The sequence below is a fragment of the Capra hircus genome, chromosome 1 (genome assembly GCF_001704415.2).
Source record: "Capra hircus breed San Clemente chromosome 1, ASM170441v1, whole genome shotgun sequence".
In the NCBI taxonomy this organism is placed as follows: domain Eukaryota; kingdom Metazoa; phylum Chordata; class Mammalia; order Artiodactyla; family Bovidae; genus Capra; species Capra hircus.
The window spans coordinates 99031056-99058945 of record NC_030808.1 but is presented as its reverse complement, the minus strand read 5'-3'; the positions used below and the strand labels follow the sequence as shown (position 1 = coordinate 99058945).

The 27890-nt window shown below is 36.4% G+C and overlaps 1 protein-coding gene across 1 annotated transcript; it reads left to right on the top strand.

Moving 5' to 3' along the window:
• On the top strand, positions 1 to 27890 carry LOC102185398. The gene is made up of 8 exons (XM_018053778.1): positions 1 to 107; positions 7415 to 7559; positions 10409 to 10502; positions 16329 to 16447; positions 18760 to 18902; positions 24271 to 24468; positions 26538 to 26599; positions 27703 to 27890. The coding sequence occupies exons 1-7, from the start codon at positions 82 to 84 to the stop codon at positions 26581 to 26583; spliced, it is 771 nt and encodes a 256-aa protein (XP_017909267.1). The 5' UTR covers positions 1 to 81; the 3' UTR covers positions 26584 to 26599; positions 27703 to 27890.

Below are 27890 nucleotides of genomic sequence, written 5' to 3'. Positions count from 1 at the left end.
GATTCTTGCTGGACAGCTCTTCTGGGAATGGGATGAAAAATGTCTTCAGAAAAATAGGCTTAGGAAGGCCAGAGGAACTTTATGGACCAACAAGACATGTCTGAAAGGTAAGCAAATGAAATGTTATAAGTAGTCTTATTCATTCCTTAAGAGAAAACAGACAACCAGAGGTTTGTGTGTTCCTGGATTAAATTTCATTTAAAAATGTAAAATAGTGAAATCTGGGTTACTGATGACTGTTGCTTAGAGAAATGAGCCACTGCCTCTCCTATATGCAGGCAACTGGCTACAAATGCAATTCAGGTAATCATTGCTGTAACAGAGAGCTGGACTTACTGTCTAGTACTGGTACATTTATAGCTACACACGGCACTTTAAGAGAGCGTGTGTGAACTTCAGGAGGAAGATCAGATAGGACAGCCAGAAGGAAATATCTATTAGTTAATACCCACTAATTATAGTTAATATTAGTTTTATCTATGAGCTACATTTAAATGAAATAACTACCAGAAAACAGGACTTTTACTAGATCAATGAAAAGTCATAAATCAGATTAACTAGAGGCCAAAACCCAATACTTATTTTCTCATTCCTAAATTTTATAGCTGTTTCATAAATGTTTCTCAAAGCATGCTGATAATTAGACAATATATGATTAGGTCTCTTAAGGACTTGAATGTTTTGTCCTTATATGTGTTTAAATTGGCTCGCATCCTTAAAAAAGTGAGATTTGCACCTTCAGTTTTCAAGATGAAATACATTGTGCTTTCATGACTGTGTGAAATTTATTTATAGCTCCCTAAATTTACTGCCTATAGTTAAGATAGGAATCACGCTTAAGTAGGGATTTAAAGGCTGAAGCAGTTATATTACAGAAGTTTTCTTTTAGTTAGCAAACTCTGAACATCTCATCTCAGCAGTATGTAGATGTTATGTTTATTTTAATGTCAAAAACTGTGAAATAATTAGAAATGGGCAGGTGAATCAATAGTTTTTAAATGTGTAGAAATTTTGTGACCAGTTACAAATTTATTTGTCCTACTTGCTAATACACTTAATACACTGTATCAAGAGGACGTTTACTCATGAATTCTGTAAAAAAAATGATACTTATGATCAATATGATTATTTTTAAGCTAGTACATTTTATAAAATTATTCCAGAGACAGGGTAAAAAGTGATGCCCAGGCTGCAATTTAAACTTTAATCTTCAAATTCTGAAGGAGTGGGGAAAGAGTGGGAGGGAGGGAAAAAAGGAGAAAAAAGGAAAAAAAAAAAGTTTTCTTAGTGCCAGAATTTGTTCAATCACATTTCTGCACATCATGAAATAAGTCTTAGTCCATAGTACCTTCCTAACACACTGTTAATTTCATTTGAAATTTTCTGGTTTTGTCTCTGTTAACAAAACTACCTAATCACACATTGTCCTTTTGTGTCTATATTCTTCTTCTCCCTTCCAGTGTTGTATGTGGTTGAATTTTCAAAACGGTGACAATATAGGTCGTAGTAAAACGTTCCTCAAGTACTGGGAACCTTCTAAATAGCAGCTATATATGTGGTTACAATAATATTCTAAAAACTTCTAAATATAATTTTACAAAGAAAACATAGAGGTATCTCAGTTTATCTTCATCATTCCTAGGATTTTAATATAACTCTGTGTTTCTAAAAATATCAATGAACCCATTAAGAGGTACAGAAGTTTACAAGCTTCTCCTCTAAAGAATTGTGATACGTTTGTCCTTTTACTTTTGTTATACCTTGATATGGGGCCTATTTGTGTTTATAGGAATGCATATGGAGCTAGAGCAACAGGAACAGGAAAAATTCATTAGAATACAAGGTTACATAAAATTAAAATCTGACCATTAAGATAGAAATAGAGAAATGACAATTTTAGTTGTATATTTTTCAAAATTATAATTTGTTCCTCTGTGTTTTTAGAATCAACAATCTAAATAATTTCAGATTTATCTGTTAAAATTCTGGGCCTTAGGTACTAAAATTTTAGGGATATTTGTAAAACACAGGAGTATTTTAGAACATTCATTGTTATATGACTATTTAATTTATGAATTTAGATCTAGGAACTTAATTTAGAGCCATCAGAAATTCGAATGCAATAACATGGTATACCAAATTTGCTATTTCAGACACTAACATGTTATAATTGCAAAAGACTTCTTGATTTCATGAAACCTCCTTTCTCAGTGTTTTACAGTATCTCATCACCATCCCTAACATGTAGATAGCACAATCATCACCTGTTTTACAAATGAATAAACTTATACATAGGCATAGAGAGGACAAGGTTTTGGGATTTTAAAAGATTAGAAGAATGGTCAGAGTAATGAGAGATTGGATTGATATCTTCTTCCAGCAAATTTAATGCTCTAGAGTTCATGGTAAGTTTCCTCTAGCTGATAACCTAAGTGCATGGGTTTAGCAAGATCCCACTAGATCTGAGAACCTCGCTCAATAATCTGGGGCAGGGAAAGAAAGCATCTGAGAACTTGGGGAGTGTCCTTTGCTAACTGAAAAATGCAATTGAGCTTTTTCTTCTAAATACAAAGCTGTCATGATGCAGCACTAAATATAAATGGAACATTTAGAAATGGAGTTGTAAGCAATGCCATCTTGACCACGCTGACTGTCTGAAGGAGCCCCCTGGCCTTCTGGATGGTGTGTGTTCAATACGGCCTCCTTTGCTTCACCTTAGAAACTAGGCCATCTGCCACTTCCTCTTTTCCTTTTCCTGCAAAGCTACATAATCACCAACTTGACATTTTAATTAAACAGCATCCCTTTGCAGCCGACAATTTATGAGGCTTATAAATTCCTGATTGTAAATAACAATGCAATCTTCCAATGAAAGGGGCTCATGAATTGATAACTTATATTATTGTTGTTTTTCATCCTGTAGTCTCAGCTACAGGATGGCCATTCTACACTTTTTGAAACCAAGAACAGATGGCCAATTCAGATAATACCACCTATTTTAAAGACATCATAAATCACTCCTGATAAATGCTGTACTGTTTCAGTCATGGCAACTTTATATTACAGCATTAATAAAATTAATTTCTCTTTCATAAGGTTTAGAGTTGCAATTTATGATAATTGTTTGTTCAATGCAAGCAGAAAGATTAAAAATGAGTAAACCAAAATACTAACTAAACTACAAGCCTGGTTTTATTTTTCTTGGGGAGGGGAGACATGAGAAGGTTTTTAAAACAGCTTGATATCACCTGGAATGATGTTCTCATAGGTTCTACTACTAAAGGCTTACCTTTTATTTTCAGTAAAGAGTCACTGCTCAGATTTACATGTTCTATTAACTAGTGAATTATTTATCTGTAGTTAAGTGAAGCAATCAAAATAAGAAAAATCAATATTAATGATTTTCCTTAATAACTGCATCTGAATAAATGATACAGATTTACAGTTATTTAAAGAATCACAGTAACTTGTCTGAATCTTATTTGAATTGTAGTAATTAAAAACACTTGATCATTTACTTGTTTGACTTGGACAAGTTATGCCACTTCTTTGAGTCTCTGCGTCCTCAACTCTAAAATCAAAATAACAATGTTATGCATTTTGGTGATTTTAATGATTAAATACTTTGGCCACCTGATATGAAGAGCCGACTCATTGGGAAAGACCTTAATGCTGGGAAAGATTAAAAGCAAAAGGAGAAGGGGGTGGCACAGGATGAGATGGTTGGATGGCATCACTGACTCAATGGACATGAATTTGAGCAAACTCCAGGAGATAGCAAAGGATAGGGAGGCCTGATGTGCTGCAGTCCATGCAGTGGCAAAGAGTTGGACACAACTTGGTGGCTGAACAACAACAATGATTAAATGAGTTAATCTCTGTAAAGTTCTTAGTGTAATGCCTAGCACATAGCATATGATTAATAAACGTCAATTATAAAATTATTATATTAGTAATAGTTGTCATCCTGTTAATATTATTGCCAAAGAAACACAAAACCAAACCAGAAAAGCTTTTTACTCAGGCAGAGTCCACATCATCTTCTGAATATGAAAGGTAAGGATCCACCAGGTGTGCTAAGTGACCCAAGGTCACAGTAGTGAGAGTTTTAGATTCCCAGGACCCATGGTTTTGCACTCTGAACATCAGCGGCATGTGCATGAAGGCAGATGGGGTAGAAGTTTGCATTAGTTAGATAACCTGGAAGATGCTCTACCTTTTCTTTTTTAAACTAAAGGATCACAAATTATCTTTCTTTGCTAATATTTTTCCCCCGAAACCAGACCAAAGTAAACTTCTATATGGAATTTATGATAGAAGTAATGGAACAAAGAAGAGCTTCGGAATTCCCCAAAGGTTTTACTTCACGATGTCAGCACACTGCTCTTCACCACTGACCTCTGATGTGGTGTCCGGGAGGAATATATGCATATGAGAAAAAGAATTCAGCCTTTGGGACTCACAGAAGTAATCACACTGAAAGAGAGTCAGACTAGTTATCTACTGGTTAGAATCTTCTCAGATAATCTGTCCTTAGCTGAAACTCTAGACCAAATTCATTTCATTCCATTCTGGCAGGAAAAAAAGCCGGTGAAAGAGAAAGAAAGAGTGTGGATGTTATTTGCCTATTTATTTCTGTTACCAAAGTTTTAATTACTTTCTGTTATTCATAAATGTCTAGTAGAAGTCAAGATAATGGCACAAATGATTCTTCTAGTTTAAACTCTCCAATAATCTAATGTAAACTAAGATGATGAGATAATTTTCAGTTACTTGTAAACGTGATTTTCCCTTGAAGCTGTTGTGCTTGGTCTTGGAGCACTATACAACCAAAGTACAGTGAAAACCCAATCAGCTGGATCTTTCTTATCAGACATTTTGGCTCTGTGAACTTATGGTTCCCTGTGCTCTCCTTTAAACAAAATAAGACCGTTTCTCACACTTTAGGTTTAAAAACAAGAGAGAGAGACACTTCCAGATTTTCCTATTGGGTCTGCTTCTCATCACTGTGTTGTTGTTCAGTTGTGAAGTCGTGTCTGGCTTTTGGCGACCCCATGGACTGCAGCACGACCCCATGGGCTTCCCTGCCCTTCACTATCTCCCTGAGTTTGCTCAAACTCATGTTCATTGAGTCAGTGGTGCCATCCAACCATCTCATCCTCTGTTGTCCCCTTCTCCTCCTGCCTTCAATCTTTCCCAGCATCAGGGTCTTTTCCAATGAGTCAGCTCTTTGCATCAGGTGAGCAAAGTATTGGATCATCAGCTTCAGCGTCAGTCCTTCCAATGAATATTCAGGGTTGATTTCCTTTAGGACGGACTGATTGGATCTCCTTGCAGCCCAAGGGACTCTCAAGAGCCTTCTCCAGCACCACAGTTTGGAAGCATCAGTTCTTCGGTGCTCAGCCTTTTTATGGTCCAACATGGTCTCACATCCTTACATGACTACTGGAAAAACCAAAGCTTTGACTAGACAGACCTTTGTCAGCAAAGTAATGTCTCTGCTTTTTAATACACTGTCTAGGATTGTCATAGCTATTCTTCCAAGGGCCAAGCATCTTTTAATTGTGTGACTGCAGTCAGTGTAAGCATTGATTTTGAAGCCCAAGAAAATGAAATCTGACAGTTTCCACGTTTTCCCCATCTATTTGCCATGAAGTGATACAACTGGATGCCGTGATCTTAGTTTTTTGAATGTTGAGTTTTAAGCCAGATTTTTCATACTGTTTATAGAGTTCTTAAGGCAATAATACTGAAGTGATTTGCCATTCCCTTCTCCAGTGGACCATGTTTTGTCAGGCCCTCATCACTGTGTAATCATGACTAAAGTTCAGAATCACAGAAGAGTCAGTCATGTCATTATCCTTATCTTCCTGATTTCATTTAGGCAGAAAACAGCTAGCATATTTTCATAAAGACAAGAGAACCAAAAGTCAGTTAAATGTTTTCTCTGTTTATCCCCTGAAATACTATTCCATTTTGCCTTATTTTATTCCCCCTGATTGTTGGCAAAAAAAACTCTGGTTAGAGATAGCAGGATTTACCTGCTTCAGGAGTGATTTTGCACACGGTAATGTTTTTCTAATGTTTGTTAATTTGTTGCCATAGCAAGATATTCTTTGGTAATGTCAAGAAAACCATATCTGGGTTATTAAAGAATTGCTCAATTGGGGAATATTGGAGAGAGATATATTTTCTGACTTTTTCACATGATTAAGACCAAATCTTTTGCTACTTAGTGTTAGATGGAGGGATAATTTGTTCCTTGATAACAGCGCACAGTTGTTTTATTTTCTTAATGGCGTAGTAGCACTATTTTTAGAATATGATGTAATGGCTATGCTCTTCTACTCTAACGCATCAGTTAATACATGAAAAATGAAAGACATTTCTACATTATACTTCATGAAGGCAACTTCAATATACAAGAGATGTGTCAGTTTCTTGTAAGCAAAATTGCTACAGAGCTTCATAATAACTGTGCCATAAAATATAGAATGCTGTCTCTTAAGATTCCCGGAGCCTGAAAAATAATCCATCAAGCATAAAAAGAGGCCAGAGATAGATACAATTTCTAGTTTCATTTAACATGGAAAAGCATACTCAGATATCATTTTTAAATTGACCTAAAGTAATATACAGTACCAGTTACAGAAAGAGAAATATAACCACTCCTGAGGAGAAAGGGAAAAGTGCAAGAATAACAGTAAATAATAAATACAGGAAAGCAAAAAGACATTTTATATCTCAGTGGCATAACAATGGGAGTACAGAGAGAATAGGACTGTTTTTAAGTGAAATATTTGAGCAGTATTTCAAAGTGAGTAAAATTGATCAAAGAACCTGAATTTTTAATATGTTTGCCACCAATTTGAGGAAATATAATAGGTTCGGGGGAAATTTCAGGGAAAACAGAAGACCCAGATCAATGGGAAAACCAGTAGGAAATTTAAAGCTTATCTGGCACAAGCCAAATCTGTAAGAGTAGTTCTACTAGGAACGGTATTCCAAAATTAGGGCTGATTTCCTTGTTTATATCCTATGAGCATGTATTTGTGTGTACCCTTAGATTTACTTTCCTAAGATGTGCAGTCTCTGTAGACACTCTTACCTAGAGAAGAATTTTCCTTAAGTGACTGTCAGCCATAAAAAATGTGTTTAGGACTATGACAGAATTCCTAGGGTATCATTTATCTCTCCTATAAATGGAAAAGCTGGTGCTTATAATTTGTGGCTATTGTTGTTTTATACAAAGATATTTACATTTAAAAACTTTAAGCATTTTTTAAAATGTTTAACTGGAGGATAATTGCTTTGCAATGTTGTATTGGTTTCTTCCATGCAAAAATGTGAATCAGGCATAAGTATTCATATATCCCCTCCCTCTTGAACCTCTTAAGCATTTTCTTTCACTCAGCTCCTCAGGTCAAAACACAAGCGATCAGGAGACTTGTCCATCTAATTCATCCCACAGCTCCTATCTGAGTGAGACACACACCCTGTGGGCTCTCTCCAGGAACAGAACACTATATTCTCATTCGGATTCTGGAATATCATCTCTGGTAAGAATTTTTTAATTAGTTCTCTACTTAGCCGTAAGTTTAACATGCATTTTACTTAACATTTTACACTTTTTAATAAGTGTATACATGTCTTTCTAGTAGTAAAGAACCTGCTCGCCAAGGCAGGAGCATAAGAGATGCGGGTTCGATCCCTGGGTAGGGAAGATCCCCTGGAGGAGGGCTTGGCAACCCACTTCAGTATTCTTGCTTGGGAAATCCCGCGGACAGAGGAGTCTGGCAGGCTACAGTCCATAAGGCCACAAAGAGCTAGACATGACCAAAGCAACTTAGCACACACACATACGTGTCTTAAACCGATCCTTGTAACTGGGGAGAAAATGAAAGTTGCTACTCTCAGTCCCAACTCAGAAAGGAAAGAATCTGGGGTGGAGGAAGGAAAACAAAAGAGATAGAGATGAATAGAAAAGATAATGACCAGAGATAACAATGGTGTCCCTTCCTTTCCCCACTGAGTTCAAATTCTGTCTGTAGTCTAAGAATTATCTCCTTTCTTTATGGAATATCCTTTGTCCACAAGATAAAAAATTTTCCTCCTAAACTCACCATTTCCAAGATTGTTCTTTAACCCCTCTAAGTGGAATCACAAAGTTTTGTCCCTCCTTTCCTTCATTCAAAAATTTTCCACTTGTTCCTTGGATGAAAATGAGTTATTTCTATGTTTGCCTCTCAAATTACAGAAAATGAGTTTTTCAAGCATAAATTCCATATTTTATTTAACTTTGTATCTTTAGTGTCTGAGATAGTCCCTGCCACATAGCAGGAGCACCATATTTATTTTTCAATAAATTAGTGAGTTGAAATGAAGCATTCTAGTTTCAAAAATATTTATTGAACCAATGGATTAATCACTTGGTTCATCAAAATCAAAAAGGAAAAAGAACAGGGTAAGACACAGGAAAATTCACCAGTCCTTTAAAAAGAAAGCATGGTCACACAACTGCAATATGTTGACAGCCTTTCATAGATACAAACAAAGAAATGCAATGGCTCATTTTCCTGTGATGTTAGAAACCCTCAAATCAACCACATAACTCCTTTAAAAATCTAACAGTTTTTTTTACACAAAATTATATATCAGTTGAAAAATGGAAACTTTATTTTCAATATAGCTTTAGCTTAGATTCATTTTTCCCCAGCTAGAGTCTCATGAAATAGCACAAAAAGGCTATTGGATGTGGCAACTACAGGAAATTTAACTTAAAAAAATTTTTTATTCTATGACAGTAACAAGCAAAAAAAAAAAATCCAAAAGGACATAACAGATTGGGAAAGATGCTTCCACAAACATGTAAACCGAACAGCCAAAGATAGACTACATTTTTCAATAATCTAAAATGTGTTTGTGCTTCTTAGTTTTTAAAAATATAGTTCTGAAGAATAAGTGAATTACTGGAAAGTATGTTAGCAAATCCTCAGATTGTCCCAAAGAATTGCTCAAGCATTAATTAACTTTTAAGTGTTGCTGTTAATCAAGTTAGAGAATTTTGTTATTTTTAAATGAATATGTTTAAATGTTTATGGACCAACTAAGGTCATCCAGTAAGTAAGTAATGAAGGTAAAAGATCAAAGCTAAATGATTATTAAAAACCCACCTGTTCCCAATTTATTTTGAGGCAGCTTGCCCCAAATCTTGCTTTATAGGATGGGCTAGTTCCATGTGCTATGCTAAGAATGAAAGGTTCTATGGTTTACAACTCCAGGAAAATACTTTGCAGTATAGACTCAAAATATATCTTAAGATACTAAAGGTTCAGAGCAGTCCTATAGTAAAGATAAATGGTTAGCTTTGTTTAATCCAGTGCCTCATAAGCTTATTTAATGATGAAAATGTTTTTTATGTTAGTCACACAGCCTCAAGCAAAGAAAAACTATACAAAATACTGTTCTGTGAGATGAATGTAGTTGTTCCAAATACTATAATGGCATTTCTTCAAATCAAATGTCCTTGGTTTGTCTGTATAGGCATAACATGGCTAACAGAAGAATGAATCTATGGCGTATGTATTTAACATTTTCTGTGCTGAGTAATATGCCTTTTTGTTTGTGCTAACCTTGAAACTATCATAAGTCACGTAAGATACTAGGAATTTTGATTGGCTACAGCTTCAGTAGCAATAAACAGCATAAAATTGCCCCAGATGTGATCTTGACACATATTCTGGTCAGCAATACATTGTCCAGAACAAAAAAGTTGACCAGAGAGCTGAAATATCTCATTCAATATTGGCCACACACTTTAGGAACAATGTCAGTAAAATGGAACTCTTTCCAAGCAGAATCACGCTTTTCCTGAATAGTCAATAATTTGTAAACCATGATCTATAAGCAATAACTAAATGACAAAGAGGATGACAACTATTACCAGACACTTAAAATAGTCACATGTGAAGGGATTCTTCTGGGTAGCCTCAAAAGGCAGAGCTTTTGTAACTGGACTAACTTAGAGGGATTACTTCAGGTCCATATAGTGAAGAACCTTTAGCAATTACAACTATTCTAAAATAGAATGAGATTCATCATGAGCTATTCAATAAATAGCAGAGGACAGATTATTAGAGGTGGTGTAAAGTGGATTCATGAATGGGTGCATATATTTATTCGTGCTATCATTTGTCATCAAACATAAATCAGTTGCAGGTATTGGAAGATGCAAAATTGAATAAAAATAAATAATTTAGATTGGGCTAACATAACATCAATAAGCATGTCATTAGTTACCTAGAGTTCAATTTAGCTCAATGTTTGGATGGGTTCACACTACTTGTACACATGAAGTAAGTGAAATATTTATCACCAGATGATATTTCTCTTCTCTCTTACTTTAAAGCTTCCATCAGATTCTTTTAAGTACCTCACTTGGCACAAAGTAGAACAAAATGACATCCAAGGAAGTCAACTGCGTTGCCCACGAGTAAGAAAAGGTAAAGGAACAGAAGTGTGTGATCTTTTTGTACATGCTCTTGGTAGATGTTTTTTGAAGATAACAAGACATTACTTGGGGATAAAAACCTGTATGACCTAGAGGTAGAAAAATTTCCTTTTTCAAGACCATATAGTTGTTAATATAGTGAAACCACCTTTAAAAGCATACTCTCTTTCTTTTAAGATTTATTCCTTTCTTTATTTTACTTTGGGGCTGTGGTGGCTCTTTGCTCCTGCGTGTGGGCTTTCTCTACTTGCCGTGAGGGGGCGCTACTCGTCATTGCAGGGCACGTGCTTCTCACTGGGCTTCTGCGTGGGCTCTAGGGTGCAAGGGATTCAGTAGCTTCGGCGTGTGGGCTCAGTAGCTGCTGCTCTCAGCCTTTAGAATGCGGGCTCGGTTGTGGCGCATGGGCTCAACTGCTCAGTGGCATGTGGGATCTTCCTAGATCAGGGATCAAATCAGTGACCCCTGCATTGCGAGGCAGACTCAACCACTGACCACCAGAGAGGCCCTAAAAGCATAATCTTATAGCTGATCATATACATAATAATGTTCTATATTAAATATTAGAAAACAAAAACAGAAGAACCTGTAATTCAATTATCCAGAAGTAGTCACTGTGACTTTTATTTCCATTTAGTCTCTTTTTGAAAAGCATATATATATTTCCTTACAAAATAATATGGACATCTGTATTTCTTGAGTTTTTTCATCTGATACTGTGAGCCTTTCTTTGCTCCATGTTATAAACATTACTCTAACAAATTGTTTAGAAGTTGCATATCTTTCCATCATAAGGATATTATTAAATTTATTTAACCAATGATCTTTGTTGGAATTTTATGATCATGAATAACACTGTTACTTCAGTGGATGACTTTAAGCTGGTTAATCCTACATTGATTTAAAAAGCATTAAAAGAGAATCTAAATACACCAGTAGTTTCATTATGCATTTTCACTAAACATTTTAAACTTGGTAAAATAACCAATGCTTTATTATTCCTCTTCATACTGTCAGATTTTATAAGTGTGCTGGTGTGACAGTATAAAGGATTTTTAATCTGAAGTCGTTGATATACATAATGTTTGATTTCTAGAAGTAGCTGCAATAGATTATAAGTTCTGTAGGAACAGAGACTGTTATCTTTTTGCATCCTTCATAAGCGGATGAAATAATATTAGACATAATTCCTGCTGCAGTGAGTATTTGGTCTTTATAAAATATCAAGTATCTTGGCTAATTTACATCTGTATTTGTAGACTTGCAGATACATTGTCTATCATACAATTGTAATATTGATATAAGAAAAGTTGCAATAGGTATATTCATCTGCCCATTTCCACCTCTCAATTGCATTACTTTACCCACTAATGCTTTTCTTCTTTCACTCAAACTCAAATGACAAAGGTGATTAAAATAACATCTTTTTATAAAATTGTGAGTTAAATATGTTCTTATGGTTTAACTCTACCATATTTATTTTCAGCTAAGCATTCACTGGCTTATATAATAAAACATTATTTTATGTAATAATTTAGATTATGTATTATATTAATATATTTTATAATAATAAAATGTTATTAGATAGTACTATTAGAGGTAAATTATACTTTCCTTTGGAGACCTTAGAATATTTTTCTAAGAGCAACAAATTATGGGAAATTAGTGACATGTATGCACATCCATATTTAAAGTAAATAACCAATAAAGACCTACTATAAAGAAATTTTATGAAAAAATAAATAAACAATAAAAATAAAGTATGGGGAATTAGGAAGGAAGGAGATCAGAGGCCATGAGTCCATGTATGTCACAGGCATAGAGTGCATCAACAAAAGAAAGAGAAAGGGTTACATCAGGGGCTAAAGAAGGCAAGGTTTAGTAGGCTCTTAAACTTCAGTGTGTGCACAAGTTACCTGGAAGTGTGCAGAAAATACAGATTCCCAGGCCCTATGCCTGAAGCTTCTGATGTAGTTAGTATGCAGTGGGGCCCTGGAATCTGCATTTATTAAAATTATTATAGGTGATTCTGTTGTAGGTGATCTGAGATCCCCATTATGGGAAAAATTGATTGAGGGGGCTTGGAGAGAGGCAGGAAATGAAGACATTTGAATAGGAAGTGAAACACTGGGAACGGAACGGAAGAGTATTGGCATTTATGCAGGTGTATGTGGGTGGAGGTCATTGATAATTGCGGTAGCCACCATGAGGCAAAAAAAAATTGTATTTGGAGTGACAGGTGGAGAGTTGAGATTTAGAGAGAACTGCAGAACTGAAGAAAGTGGAGAAGATGACAGAAGAATAAAACTCTAGGAGTAAACTGAAAAGGAGCACGTGTAAAAAGAGTCCAGCTGTCTCCCTCCTTCTCTGATCTAGGCAGCCAAGTCATGTGCTGAGGTCATCAGTCAGCAAAATCGGCCTCGTGAAGATCCCAGTGGTCATTCATGCAGAGGATATCATCACTCTCCAGAGATAAGGCACATTTTGCTTCCATTAGGCCATTAACAACATCCAATCTCTCTCAAGTGACTGGTCGTAAAAGGAATAGAGCATGATCTAGGGGATAGGAAACAGTGAAAAATCCCATCAACTCAAGCCATGAAGAAAACAGATGTCCCTTGTTCATTGCCCTAAATTTTAAGTGTTTTTTTGTGTGAGATGGAGAACAAGTGCGTTTCAAAAGCATTCTAAGAACACCCCTCTTTCTAGATTAGATCCTGAAACACCCATCAAAATTACTGCAGTTGATCTCAGTTGCCCCAGTTGTACATTCAGGAAGAATTCCCAAGAAAAGAAAGGTTAGCTGGTGTGTGATAAACAGCAATTTCCCAGGGCTTTGATTGCCAGATACAGACTGACTTAACTCCTCCCAATTAAATGAAGCCAAAGAGCATATTGTTGGCAGAATTATTTTAAAGAATAGATTCTTCCTGGTCGAAAATCCCCCAGCAAGTTAATTCAGTCACTGCTGTTAGGAGTTAGAAATCCAATGAAGGGACAAAGAACAAGCTCAGAGATGGCAGGTGAAAGCCAACGTCCCTGGGCTGTCAGATATTCCAGACTTCAGTTCTCAGCTGCTGAGATATATCTTCAACTACCAAGCAGGTCTGAGGTGTTTTTTTTTTTTTTTTTAATAAAAAGAATCCAATTTAATACATCTCCTCACAGTGGAAGTGACCTTTGGCTTCTAACTTCAAAGAAATCTTTGCAAGCTGCTTTAAAAAGAAATAATTGAAAGAGCAGAAGATCAATAGATATCAAACAAAGAATACAGGGCAGAGTTTAATAACTCTGGTATAGCTATTGCACAAAGAAACTACCAAATTTGGTGTGCGGGAGAGGGTGTAAATAAAGACAATAAAGCCTGAGATCTCCCCAGTCAGTGAGCTGACTGGTCCAGTTTTTCCAGTGCTATAACTTTTAATTCCAATCATTCTAATCAATGAAGAAGGTGATTTCCTAGTACAAGGATATTTAATTTGTAAAGTAGTTGGGACACTACCACCTTCAGGCTATGTAATTTCCTGAGTGGCAACATTACAGCTTGTTATGAGAGAAATGCCTGAAAGCGCAGGTGCGATTCTTGGTTTCCACCTGCGTCCGATGAAAGAACTGATGCTTTTGTCAAAATAATGAAGTATTGGTCTCTTGCTCTTATTGCCTTCCATAAATCCATCATAAATGGGCTCATTATCACCCATCAGAGTCCAGACAGACTTGCCACAAAAAGCAAAGTTTGTTCTTGATACCTTCAATATCGTTACTGTGTTCTTTTCACCTTTGAAATCATGCATTCCAGAAAAAAAATGGAGTGAGGAGAAGTGGGTACAAATGATGCCAGATCTGACGCTTAGAAATACAAGATATTAGAGTTGGAAGCAAATTAAAAGCAAACCCGGTGGCTCGGCAATAAAGAATCTGCCTGCCAATGCAAGAGATGTGAGATTGATCCCTGGGTGGAAAAGATCCCCTGGAGAAGGAAGTAGCAACTCATGCCAGTGTTCTTGCCTGGGAAATCCCACGGACAGAGGAGCCTAGTGGGCTATAGTCCATGGGGTCTCAAAAGAGTCAGACATGACTCAGTGACTAAACAACAATGTTTAGGGTGGCTTTCAGGGGCTTGATTGGCATCAGGAAAGAGTGAAGTTTGCCTGTGGCAGCATGATAAGAGTGTCAGGGTCTATGACAATAAGAAAACCTATGTTGGTCTAAAAGTATTAGAAATAATTTTATAAATTAGAAATTTATAAAATCTTTATAAAGTATTGTGAACTTGAAACATAATTTCTCACCAAATTCAGCCCTTGATGGGCCCTTGATGCTAGACTTCCCCATATTTTTGCAGATGTGGAAAACTGAACAGCTCAGAAAAGTAAAATTAATCATCTGGAGTCAGACAATTACCTGCTACTTAACTCCAGACTGGAAACAAAATACCCTTTCCCCAACCCTGGAAGTTATGTGCAAACCTGATTTAGAGGACAATAAGGCTGGAAAATAGTAGGAAATGAGTTTGGAAATGGGGACTGGGATAAGATTGTAGAAAACATTGCCTGATGAACTAGGCTTTTCCATCTTTATTTGGTAAGCAATAAGAAACTTCTGAAAGGTTTTGAAAATATCAGTCCCATGGTAAACATTGTTTTTAGGAGAGCTGGATAGCAATTTGTGTCATTTATGCTGAAGAAGAGAAGATTACAAAGCAGGAGATCTAAGAGAAAGTAGCTACAGTTCAGGTAGGAAGATGTGAGTGTCTGGACATTGAAAAGGAAGGGACAGATTCTCAAGAGGAAAACTGGTAAGATTAGGTGGTTTATTGAATTAAGAGACAAAAGAGAAAGAAAGTCAAGAGTGACTTCATGATCCCTAAAGAGAAAATTATATGAAGATTAAAGCTACTATACTGGTGATTTTTCTCACTTGCTTGAGCTAGAAGTAATTGATGTAAGATTAAAAGTTAACTCTACATGTTGACTTTTCCCTACAGTTAATAGAGGTCATTCTTCCCTTTTAATTACTCTAGAAAGTCATCAAATTATCTCTGAACCTCACAATATTTGTCATAGTAATGTGCTAAATTGCATTTAAAAAGAAATCTATATGTGAGAATTTAAGTTAAAGCTGACTTTTGATCCTCTACAGAAACCTAGACCATAGGTAGCAGACTTGTGAACAATTTAAATTAAAATAATCTACAGCCCTATTTTTTTCTGATAACTGTATTCACTTTACTGTAAACTGAAAAAAAAGTAAGACAGATGAAAAGGAAATAAAATTGCTGATTTGTTTCCTATTTCCTCTCTCTTGTATAACTCATCTGGTGATAGGAAGGCCTAGGAAGTAAGCTCATCAGAGATGGCCTCAAGGCTTCTGACAGCAGAAAGAGAAACACAGAAACTGGGGGATTTAAATATTTAATAATCATTTCTTGATTAATCTATTATTGTCATACCTGGGCATCTGATTTAGTGTTTTCACATTGGCGGTTTCACTGTGTTTTGTTTGGAAGACATGAGAGTTATTCAGCAAATTTCAGGGAAAATAATTTTAAACAATTAGAAAGCGTTCATAGTGGTCAAGTCCTGGCTCCTCTTCTGTCCCCATCTCTCCCCCAGCCTGATTAGGCAGGCCAAAGTGTATTTAGTCACATATATCTCATTTTGTTAATGCTCACACTATTGGAGCATAAGAGTTCAATCCTGTCTCCCTCAGTCCTAATATCAAGCGGAAGTTTAAAACAACCAGTCATGCATCCAGTGAGGGTGTTGATCCTGTCTTCGGGAACCTGCTTCCAAGATCTCACCTTGTGATTTCTGCTCAGGACCCTCTGCCGAAGAGCTGCTCTTCAGAGAGGAGGAATGTACTTTGCCTTCACAGAAAAGAGTCCTTGAAAAAAACAAATGGGAAACGTGGCTGCAAGAAAACTGGGAGGACTGCACGGTGAGAGCTTAAAAAAAAAAAGAAAAAGCATATTCCTTCGTTGACTAAATTTTGGCATTTTTTAAAAAATCAATTGCCAGAATAAACAACAAAACACATTTAAGCACATCTCTAGAAATTTCTCTGAAAATAGTTGTGACTGGTGCTCCATCTCTTTTCCCCACCCTTTATCTTCATCAAGACATGCTACTTATTTTCTAATAGTCATTTTATATTGATATTGCTGAACTTTGGAAAAAGTTTAAAAGAACAGAGAATGAAATTGGATTTTTTATAATAAAAAGTTAAGTGTTGAATGATAATTCTTATCAATGAGTTTATGATGTAATCTGGACTCCTTTGAATGATGTGGCAAGAGCAAAAAGTTTTGATGATCTGGGCAGCCACTGGGATCTGAACAGAGCTATCCTGAAACAAATCAAACTTTCAGCATTGAAGGATTTGAGGTGTGGTTTCTTGGTGCTGAAAATGACTCAGCTGGCTGAGCCACTAGCATTGAAACAGTTCCCATAGTTAGCTCTCAACCATTACCTACCTGTGGGGTTGCCATCACTCAAGTGTTCAAGTCATGGTTAAGCAGAGGACTGAAGACTTAACTGTGAAAAATAAGCATTGGTAGCAATAAAAGAATAAATGAACTTCTTTATAACAGAGTAAGATGCCAATATTTGTGAGGTTTTTCAAAGTGATCAAATTGCATGTGAGGATTTTAGGAAATCTTCCAGAAATGAGACTTATTGGGATCTCCCAGTGCCTCTTCTGTTTCACAGATGAATCTTGTATGTCATAGAATTCTAGAATTAGGGGTTGGGAATGAGCTTCAGATTGGGTCTGGTCCAAACACTTTCCTTTCAAAAAGGAAAGGAAAGTTTAGAAAGAGAAACAATTTGCCCGAGGTCACACAACTTATTAAGGGAAGCTAGGAAAGTAGAATATTGTTTCCCAGTATAATGTTTTCTTTTCTTTCTAAAATTAATTTTAATTAGCCACATATAGTGGATACATTCCACTCTTTAAAATGTATATAGTGCACCTACTTATTTATTTGAAAAATGTAAACAACACACCTAAAACTTTAACCTCCACTCCCAGGATTCTTTTAAAAGTAATCATTCCAGTGTATACAGGCATTTGTTCTTTATAGCTGTCATTTAAACCATGGATATATTGCAAAGGCCAATGGTACCTTGCTAAAAATTTCTCATAGAAAGTTTAATTGGCCTTTAGATAATTATACTGCAAGAGAATGGCTAAATGAACCCTAATCTATTACAGAAAAACTTGTTGGGAAAGCAGCCTATTTGAGAAGGTGATGTTTAATGTGGAAATGATAGATATAATCTCAATATTTCTTTAGCTTTGTTTAGAATGAAGACCTTTTATACTTTGGGAAAATAGAAATTAAAGTATCAAATTTCATAATGTTTAATATCTGAATATATCAAGGCCTTTTTTAGATAGAGATATCTGTATTTCTTTAAAAAGGGTAAATTGTCTTGCTTCAAATTTAAAAAAGGAATGTCATCTTATGCAATAATTTCTAGTCACAGACATTGACGGCAAAATTTTGGAAACAAAAAAGTAAACTTGACTTTTAGAAATAGAGTTTATAAGACCGATGCTACCACTGAGAGTGGTTTTAATCTCTTTGACATCAAAGTTGACTGATGTTAAAAGTAACAATAAAATATCCACTATCTCAGAAATATGTCACACTATGTATATGTATATACCCCTGGTTATTTTAAAATAAAATCACATTTTCCATCTTTTGAATGATGGCATCTAACTCTGAAATCTTTATAAATGAAATTTCTGAGAATTTCCAAGGAGGCTAAAGACCTGGGTTCGATCCCTGGGTTGGGACTATCCCCTGGAGAAAGGAATGGCTACCCACTCCAGTATTCTGGCCTGGAGATTCCATGGACTATATAGTCCATGGGGTCACAGAGTCGGACACAACTGAGTGACTTGCACTTTCAAAGATAACTAATCATATAACCCAAACAGTGCTTTACCCCCTCTACTTTTCACAACAGAAAAATTTCAGAATCGAAGGATTTTTCCATCTCTACCTGCCACCTCCCACCTGGTGTTTAATTCTAAACAATCCAGTCAATATCTTTACCCTCCTTTCCCATCTTGAAAATCTCTGCAATAATTCTGAGTGTTTGGATGTGTGAATATTTTAGAAGACCAAAAAATAAAACAGTAAAAACTGCTGACTTAAATATATAACAGTTAAAATTTATAACTATTTCTAAAAGTTGACAAAGCACTTGCTTTTTCTTTTTATTTGTTTTTCCCTTCAGAATTTGAACCTTTCATTTCAGGATTTGGGGGACCCTTATCAAGTTGAAAATTTTAACAGGATTCTTAGAAGACTAATTCGAGTTGAAACCCTCTGGTTAGTGGACAATTCACTGGTGGATTTAAGTGCCTTAAGATTGCCAAGGTACCTTCTCCCTAGCATGTCCAGTTTCTAAGTTAAAGTCAAGTCTTTATTATATGGGTACATGTGATCAATGTCTTTACCTATTGTGGCTCTCCTCATGTGGTCAGGCCTTGAAAGTGAGAGTGCTAAGCGATGTCTGAGCAAGGCAAAAAGGGAAATTTATAAATCAAACTGTCACACTCTAGCAAGAAAAATCTATTCCTTTTCAAATTAATATTGTTATTACCAGCTCTTAGGGGAATAATTAATAATCATAGGATATATTGGCAGAAAAGCTTGCTATCTTCCTTGTGTAGTGAACTGGAAATACAATCACATTATATACACATTATCATTGTAAGATAGTGATTTTTAGTCATGTTTATTGACCATTTACAGGGAAAGACTCTATAGGTAGTTGACAAAGAGTCTTGACTTCAGGTTCACTTGCTTAAAAAAAATTTTTTTTTAACCAAGAACATTTTATTTACTTTCAGTTTACTCTCTTATTTGATTTAAGATAAAATTCTTTACATTCTAATAGAGGGGTAGGAGTTGTCAATCAGAACAGTGACAGAAAATATGGACTCTTTGATGTCCCAAGGACACTAAAGATAATAGTAAGGATAATCTGCCTCCTTGCTCAGGGTTGCTTGAGAACTCTGTGGAGAGCTGCCTTTTGCAGGTGTGTAGCTAGAGCAAGCTGTGGTAGCCATCAGAGGGGCAGACAGAAGTTCCCAGAAAAGAATTAGGAAATATCAAGCAGCCACAAGAAGGAAAGGTAAATCCTTGAGCGGATTAAGCTACCTCTCTGAGCCGGGGCTGAGGCAGGGCAATGAAAAGAGCTCATCACAGTTACCAGGAGCGATACGGCCCAGCAGACAGAGGAAGTGGCAGAATATGCAATGGTCCCTGAAGATCTATAGTCATTTTCAAAGCCCCTTCCCAACTTTAGACAGACTTGTATAACATTTGGTTTTACTTGTATTCTTTTCAAATGACAAATTTTAAAATACCAAAATAAAATTTTTCAGAGGAATCTTAATATCACTGCCATTTTAATTTATTCAGTTGGTTGTTGTTGTTCAGTCACTAAGTCATGTCCGACTCTGTGACCACACAAATTACAACATGCCAGGTTTTTCTGTCTTTCACTGTCTCCCTGTCCATTGAGACAGTGATGCCATCCAACCATCTCATCCTCTGTCACGCCACTCTCTTCTTGCCCTCAATCTTTCCCAGCATCAGTTACTTGATGTTAATTTGTTCAATTTTTCCCCCTAGCCTCTCTTCTAGGGATAAAATAAGGATGTATTGGTTATTTTTTGTAATGTTTATTTAAATAAATGTACAAGAGCAAATAGTAATAGTCACATAACATAATTTAAAATACTACACTAGAAGACCATTAATTTGGGGTATGTGAATTTGACTTGATCCAAATCAGTAAACCTCCAAATTTTTCCTATCTTATATAAAAAAGAAGAGAGAAAAAGGGAAACTCTTATCATTAAAGAAAAGACTTGACTCAGTTTTAGTATTCTTAAGATGTATTCTTTTTGCCTTTCTTTCTTCAGAAATACAATGTTAATATAAAATTATATAATTGCAATTCAGACTCTACATCTGTCAAATCAATGTATCAAGAGAGTAGAAAATTGATGCATGTATATTCATAGCCTCCTTCTCTTCTGCCCCAGGAGAAAAATCAAACTTGGTTTGTCAGTCATGTCCCCTAACATTATCTGATTGAGGATCTGTGATATGGTGAATATGAGAGGCTGATTTGGCCTTGGAGTATAGAATGAAGCAGGGCAAAGGCTAGTAAAGTTTTGCCAAGAGAATGCACTGGTCATATCAAACACCCTCTTCCAACAACACAAGAGAACACTCTACACATGGACATCACCAGATCGTCAATACTGAAATCAGATTGATTATAATCTTTGAAGCCAAAGACGGAGAAACTCTATACTGTCAGCAAAAACAAGACTGGGTGCTGACTATGGCTCAGACCATAAATTCCTTATTGCCAAATTCAGACTTAAATTGAACAAAGTAGGGAAAACCACTAGACCGTTCAGGTATGACTGAAATCAAATCCCTTACAGTGATAGTGGAAATGACACATTCCAGGGATTAGATCTGATAGCGTGCCCAATGAACTATGGATGGAGGTTCATGACATTGTGCAGGAGGCAGGGATCAAGAGCATCCCCAAGAAAAAGAAATGTAAATAGGCAAAATAGTTGTCTGAGAAGGCCTTACAAATAGCTGTGAAAAGAAGAGAAGCAAAAGGCAAAGGAGAAAAGGAGAAAGGAGAAAAAGAATAGAATGGGAAAAACTAGAGATCTCTTCAAGAAAATTAGAGTAACCAAAGGAATATTTCATGCAAAGATGGGCTTGATAAAGGACAGAAATGGTATGGACCTAACAGAAGAAGATATTAAGAAGAGGTGGCAAGAATACACAGAAGAACTAATACAAAAAGATCTTCATGACCCAGATATTCACGATGGTGTGATCACTCACCCAGAGCCAGACAGACATCCTGGAATGTGAAGTCAAATGGGCCTTAGGAGGCATTACTATGTACAAAGTGAGTGGAGGTGATGGAATTCCAGTTAAGCTATTTCAAATCCTAAAAGATGATGCTGTGAAAGTGCTGCACTCAATATGCCAGCAAATTTGGAAAACTCAGCAGTGGCCACAGGATTGGAAAAGGTCAGTTTTCATACCAACCCCAAAGAAAGGCAATGCCAAAGAATGTTCAAACTACCTCACAGTTGCACTCATCTCACATGCTAGTAAAGTAATGCTCAAAATTCTCCAACTTAGGCTTCAACAGTATATGAACCATGAAATTCCAGGTATTCAAACTGGATTTAGAAAAGGCAGTGGAACCAGAGATAAAATTGCTAACATCTGTTGGACTATCGAAAAACCAAGAGAGTTCCAGAAAAACATCTACTTCTCCTTCATTGATTATGCCAAAGCCTTTGACTGTGTCGATCACAACAAACTGAAAATTCTTCAAGAAATGGGAATACCAGACCACCTGACCTGTCTCCTGAAAAGTCTGTATGCGGATCAGGAAGCAATGGTTAGAACTGGACATGGAACAACAGACTGGTTCCAAATTGGGAAAGGAGTATGTCAAGGCTGTATATTGTCACCCTGCTTATTTTTTATAAGCTTATTTATAAGCTTATATGCTTATTTAACTTATATGCAAAGTACATCATGAGAAACGCTGGGCTGGGTGAAGCGTAAGCTGGAATCAGGTTTCCTGGGAGAAACATCAATAGCCTCAGATACACAGATGACACCATGCTTATGGCAGAATGCAAAGAAGAACTAAAGAATCACTTGATGAAAGTGAAAGAAGAGAATGAAAAAGTTGGCTTAAAACTCAACATTCAGAATATTAAGATCAGGGCATCTGGTCCCATCAGTTCATAACAAATAGATAGGGAAACAATGGAAACAGTGAGACTTTATTTTTTTGTCTCCAAAATCACTGCAGATGGTGACTGCAACCATGAAATTAAAAGATGCTTACTCCTTGGAAGAAAAGTTATGACCAACCTAGACAGCATATTAAAAAGCAAAGACATTACTTTGCCAAAAGAAGTCTGTCTAGTCAAAGCTATGGTTTTTCCAGTAGTCACGTGTGGATGTGAGAGTTGGACTATAAAGAAAGCTGAGTACCAAAGAATGATGCTTTTGAACTGTGGTGTTGGAGAAGACTCTTGAGAGTCCCTTGGACAGCAAGGATATCCAACCAGTCCATCCTAAAGGAAATCAGTCCTGAGTATTCATTGGAAGGACTGATGCTGAAGCTGAAACTCCAATACTTTGGCCACCTGACATGAAGAACTGCTGACTCATGGAAAGAAAAGACCCTGATGCTTGGAAAGATTGAAGGCAGAAGGAGAAGGGGACGACAGAGGATGAGATGGTTGGATGGCATGATCAACTCAGTGGACATGAGTTTGAGTACACTCCGGGAGTTGGTGATGGACAAGGAGGCCTGGCATGCTGCAGTCCATGGGGTTGCAAGAAGTTGGACACGACTGAGCAACTGAACTGAACTGAACTGAGAAGCTGAGAGAGTGGCAGGGTATACACTGAAAATGAGAGAAAATGACTAGCAGATAAGGAAAGAACAGATTTCAGATGAAGACAGAGAGAGAAGCAGATGGCTCAGCAGGTAAAGAATCCATCTGCAATAAAGGAGACACAATAGGCACTGGTTTGATTACTGGGTTGGGAAGATCCCATGGAAAAGGAAATGGCAATCTACTCCAGTATTCTTGCCTAGAAAATTCCATGGACAAAGGAGCCTGACAGGCTACAGTCCATGGAATGGCAAAGAGTCAGATACAACTGTTTACATGGCACACACCTAGGAAAGAGCGGAAACCTGAAATTATCAAAGATATGGTTAAGACTGCAAAATATCCCTATGGAGAATGGAAGGAAACAAGGGAAATGAAAATAATGGATGTGAAAAATTATAGTGAAATGTGTGGGGCCGTTCAAAGTGAGTTTGTATTTGTCATGCTGCTGTGTGAATGTCATCTCTCTGTTTAGCACCATGTTTACTATTAGCAATAATTATTTACCAAGTGTCTTTGTGGGCTATAAGGTTTATAAATAAACACCCTGTGTTTCCCTCAGAGTATTAAATCCCAGCTTATGCATATAGGAATTTTTCTGTAAGGTGAGGTGTCAGTGATAGATTTGGAATTATTTTCTTTAATGGCATGGTTTTATACAATTATGGTTTTAAGGCAAAAATATTAAGAAGCGTTTTATTCTGTCAGGAAAATGTATTCAACCTCAATGCCTAACACATATTTCTGTTTCCAAGGGTAGCTTTTAGCTCTCTTTTGCATAAAAAACGTCTTAAAATTTTTTTTAAATGCTCTTTTCTCAATATCTAATTTAAGTACAGAAAAGTAGAGAGAAAGGAAAACAATTATAATCTCACTACTTAGGGGCAATACTCTTCAGAAGCTTTCATGTGTCTTTGAGTGAACTTTCATATTGCTGAGATTTCAAGCAGCCCTTTACTCTTTCATCCAGGACTTATTGAGAAGTCACCAAGGACCAAATACAGTGCAAGGTACCTAGTATATACATTGGAAAAGAAAATGTATTCTTGCCTTCGACAAGCTTTCAGTCCTATGTGCCCTGTTTATTTTCTCTCGATACTTTAATACACATATTTCTTTTTTGTTCCCAACCATATTTGTAGAAAATGTCACTGTCACACCGTTCAGGGGTCATAGTCTAGGTGAGGCATGCTAGTGCTTTGCAATATTTGGTAGTTTACCATCCTCTTTAGGAGACAAATGACAAGATGTTTATATTTTATATACAGTTGCAGAGTTTTAAATATGAACAAAAATCATCTCACATCTTTCAAGCAATTGCCAAAGATACCTCAGATACAGCATTTATCCTTGGCTGACAACCACATTGAGACTCTGACTGGGCTGTCCAGTTTACGGTGCACGCCACTGGAATCCCTTACGCTCAAGAGGAACCCTTGTGAATTTCACCAAAACTACCGAAAACGGTGAGGTCCCAAATGCTTTAAGTCATCTTTTCTACTTCATTGAATATTATGTACTTTTAACCATTGTTCCCATCTTGCTTAAATTTGCTCAGCAGGTATTTAGCTTATCTACTGTGTGTTGAACAATTCATGCTTCTAATCTCACATAAAGAACTTTGAACTGATTTTGTGTGTGTGTTTAATTTTTAATATACTCTTCTGTCAGTTAATTTATGATTCTGTGCAAATTTTAGTCCCTGTAATGGGACTCTACATAAACTTAGATATTTAATTTTAGACTTGTAAATCCTGTGCATTTTCTCTCATGATATTCAACAGATGTCTTTTTTAAAATTTCTAAATGTAGGTTCCCATCAAGGCCCAAGTGACCATCTTATAAACTGTTTATTCTCTGGTTTTGCTTTCATATCTTTGGGCCACAAGTGCACCATTAATTAAGTGAATGCCAAAAAGTAATTGATTCGATCTACTCTAGTGGTTGAAAGAGCTGGAAACCTGCCAAGAATAAACCATTTTTATTTGTCAGTATTAGGAACATTCTTAATGATGATAATAATGGAATCTAACAACCTTGAGTGTGCACCAAGTAATATGCCCACCTATTTATCTGCAGCTAATTCCTAGCACCACTTTTATTATGTGTGTGTGCTCAGCTGCTTCAGTTGTGCCTGAGTCTTTGAGACCCTATGGACTGTAGCCTGTCAGACTCTTTTGTCCATGGGATTCTTGAGGCAAGAAAACTGAAGTGGGTTGCCATGCCCTCCTCCAGGGGATCTTCCAACCCATGGACTGAAATCATGTCTTCTGCATTTTCCGTAATGCAGGCAGATTCTTTACCACTGAACCACCTTGGAAGCCCACACTATTAGTATACTTATAGAAATTAAAAAGGTAGAAACAAGCAACTGAGTTCTAGACCTATATTTTCCCCCAGATGACCACAAGTCGTCTCATCTCTCACTCTGAATCTGTCTCACAAAGGGTTAGATCATTTCTAGGCTCCATTCTGGTCTGTGATTATAGTCCCTCCACATCCGATTTCTACAAAAGATAGTTCTCTCACCACTTTCCTTTCTCATACTGACATTTTCCCATAACAGCTACTATATTCTAGAGGCCTGTATAACATCAGACTCTTCAGTCCATGACGTGCAATGAAAATTGTCAAAATAAAAATTCTAATCTCTGTTGTTACTACATAAATCTCATTACTGCATTTGTTTTCCCTTTGACTATAGTCTGAAAGCAAAATTTCATATTCTCTGACAATAAATTCTCAAATTGATATCATATAAGCAAAATATAGCAGCACAGTTGCTTTAGATTGAACTAATATTTAACCAAAATAATGTTTTGAAACTTAAAATTGTTTCCTACAGTCAGAGGAGTTTTAGTTAGACATTTCAATGTCATTCATAAAATAGCACATATCTGTCTTAAAGATAATTTATTAGTATTATATTTCAGTTTGGTTAATTAATATGTGGGATTTTAGAAAACACTTTGGTCCCAACTCAGTCACTTGCCTCTCTTCAAAGAATGCCTTATAACGATAGTATTAGATTAACTATCTGAAATCTGATATGCCCTGAGTTCTCACTATAAATCCATCTTCAAAATTCATGAGGTGGTATAGAATTATGTGGAAAAGAAGGATATAATGAGGTTCTTCTATTTTTTTAGTATTAATTCTATTGGATTGAATCCAAGGTGTATAAATACTGACAGTCAGGCTACAAAAAGCCAGGTTGTATTGACCAAGGTAGTGCAGGGTTGCTTTAAACAGAAAGATGTGGTCATTTTAAAGTATGAAAGGATTTAAGTATTCACTCCTACTGAAGAGTTAAGCTGAAGTCTCAAGTTCATCCAAATTTAGGTTTAATTATCTAGCCAAAAATCCACATGAGGATTATAGCAGCATTTGTTTTGTCACTGGGTACCTTTGTGTTGAGGATTTAGGCCAGACTTTCAGTGACCCTTTACATCACGATCAGAATATTTAAGCATAAGCTTTTCTTGATCACTGACACCTAGAATTGTGACTGTCTTCCCTTCCTCCTTTGTTTCAGATCCTCCAATAAGAAGACAGCACAGTTCAAAAGAGAAAGGACTTAATGATAGAGCTAATGGTGTAAGTCCCAGGAGGTAGAGGGCAGCCCACTTCTTGGGACACCCGCACGCAAATTCTTTTACCATTCTTCAGAAGTCAGGGTTATCTTAGTTCACCAATAGTTTGACTTTAAAAAAAGAAAGGGGGGGACTAGGAGTTCCTGCCAAGTCTGAAAACTGGAGCCAGAAGACAGATTTTAGTCTTTACTCCATCACCTACAGTCTTTATGATCTTGGATAAGTTACTTAAAATAGGGGGTAAAAACTAACTTGACAGGACTGTTGTGAGAATGAGATAATGTGCAGAAAGCATTTAGAGCTAAGAAAATCATGCAGCCAATGGGAGCATTCCAGGAGGTTGGCACCATCATTAGTTGACATGGCATGTCTCCTGAGAGGTTCAGCATCTTTCATCCTGGGCCAATGCCACTGCCATCCATTTCCTCTGGCCCGAGCCACCAGAACTCCCCAATCAGGAAAGCTGTCCACTTGAAAGAAAATGCTGCTTTATAAAGCTGCTAGGCATATGGCTACTGTTTAACTGAGTTGACATGAAAGACCACCTCCTGAAGCTGGAAGTGACTGTCTAAATTTGAAATGTGAGCTTCTCTGTTAAGAGAAAATAACCCAGCAAAAATTATTTCCCACCCCCTCTTACAACTCTCATGCAGAATTCTTCCTTAACTATCACTAGACAACTTGGACTTGCTTTATTTTAAAAAACAGCTTCCAATTTTGTAATGTGTACATATCTCATGATCTTATTCTTTCTCTCATGGTTAGTTAGCTAAATCCACTCACTGATGTTTTTTTTTCTTTATAGGACATTGTAAAAACCGGAATGATGTTCTCTTATGAAAACAGTGTATACAGTTTCACTCCCTGCTCAATACTTAGAATCTGCTGAACGATCTAGTAGCTTCCAGAGAGGCAAGCTATGACAGGGTCATCAGCTCAATCAACACAAATTGTATTTTACCTTAATGTCATTGCAAAGATAAGGAAAACAGAATAAAGTTATAGCCACTCATCTTTCTTTTAACAATAGGCAAAGTCCACTCATTATAGAGTAAGTGAAATACAATTCTTGTACAGTTACTTTTTTTTCTTTAACTTTTGCTTTAGAGTGTTCTCCTGTTTGCCAAACTTAAAAATGCTGGATGGGATCCTGAAGCTACCAGAAGATACTTCACCACCAGAAACCAATATTTTTTCAAAACTATGTATTGTATCCTAATGAAATCTGTATAGAAAGAAAGCCATCACCATTGTTTTTAAAAATGAATAAACACGAAATGTATGACTAAATATTA

Bases quoted from the DNA above. Each gene is read 5' to 3' on its own strand.
- LOC102185398 (XM_018053778.1), top strand. From the start codon at position 82: ATGGACCAACAAGACATGTCTGAAAG. The intron at 7,560-10,408 runs GTAAGAATTTTT...CTTACTTTAAAG, and splicing joins ATTCTGGAATATCATCTCTG to CTTCCATCAGATTCTTTTAA. The intron at 16,448-18,759 runs GTGAGAGCTTAA...TTTTCCCTTCAG, and splicing joins AAAACTGGGAGGACTGCACG to AATTTGAACCTTTCATTTCA.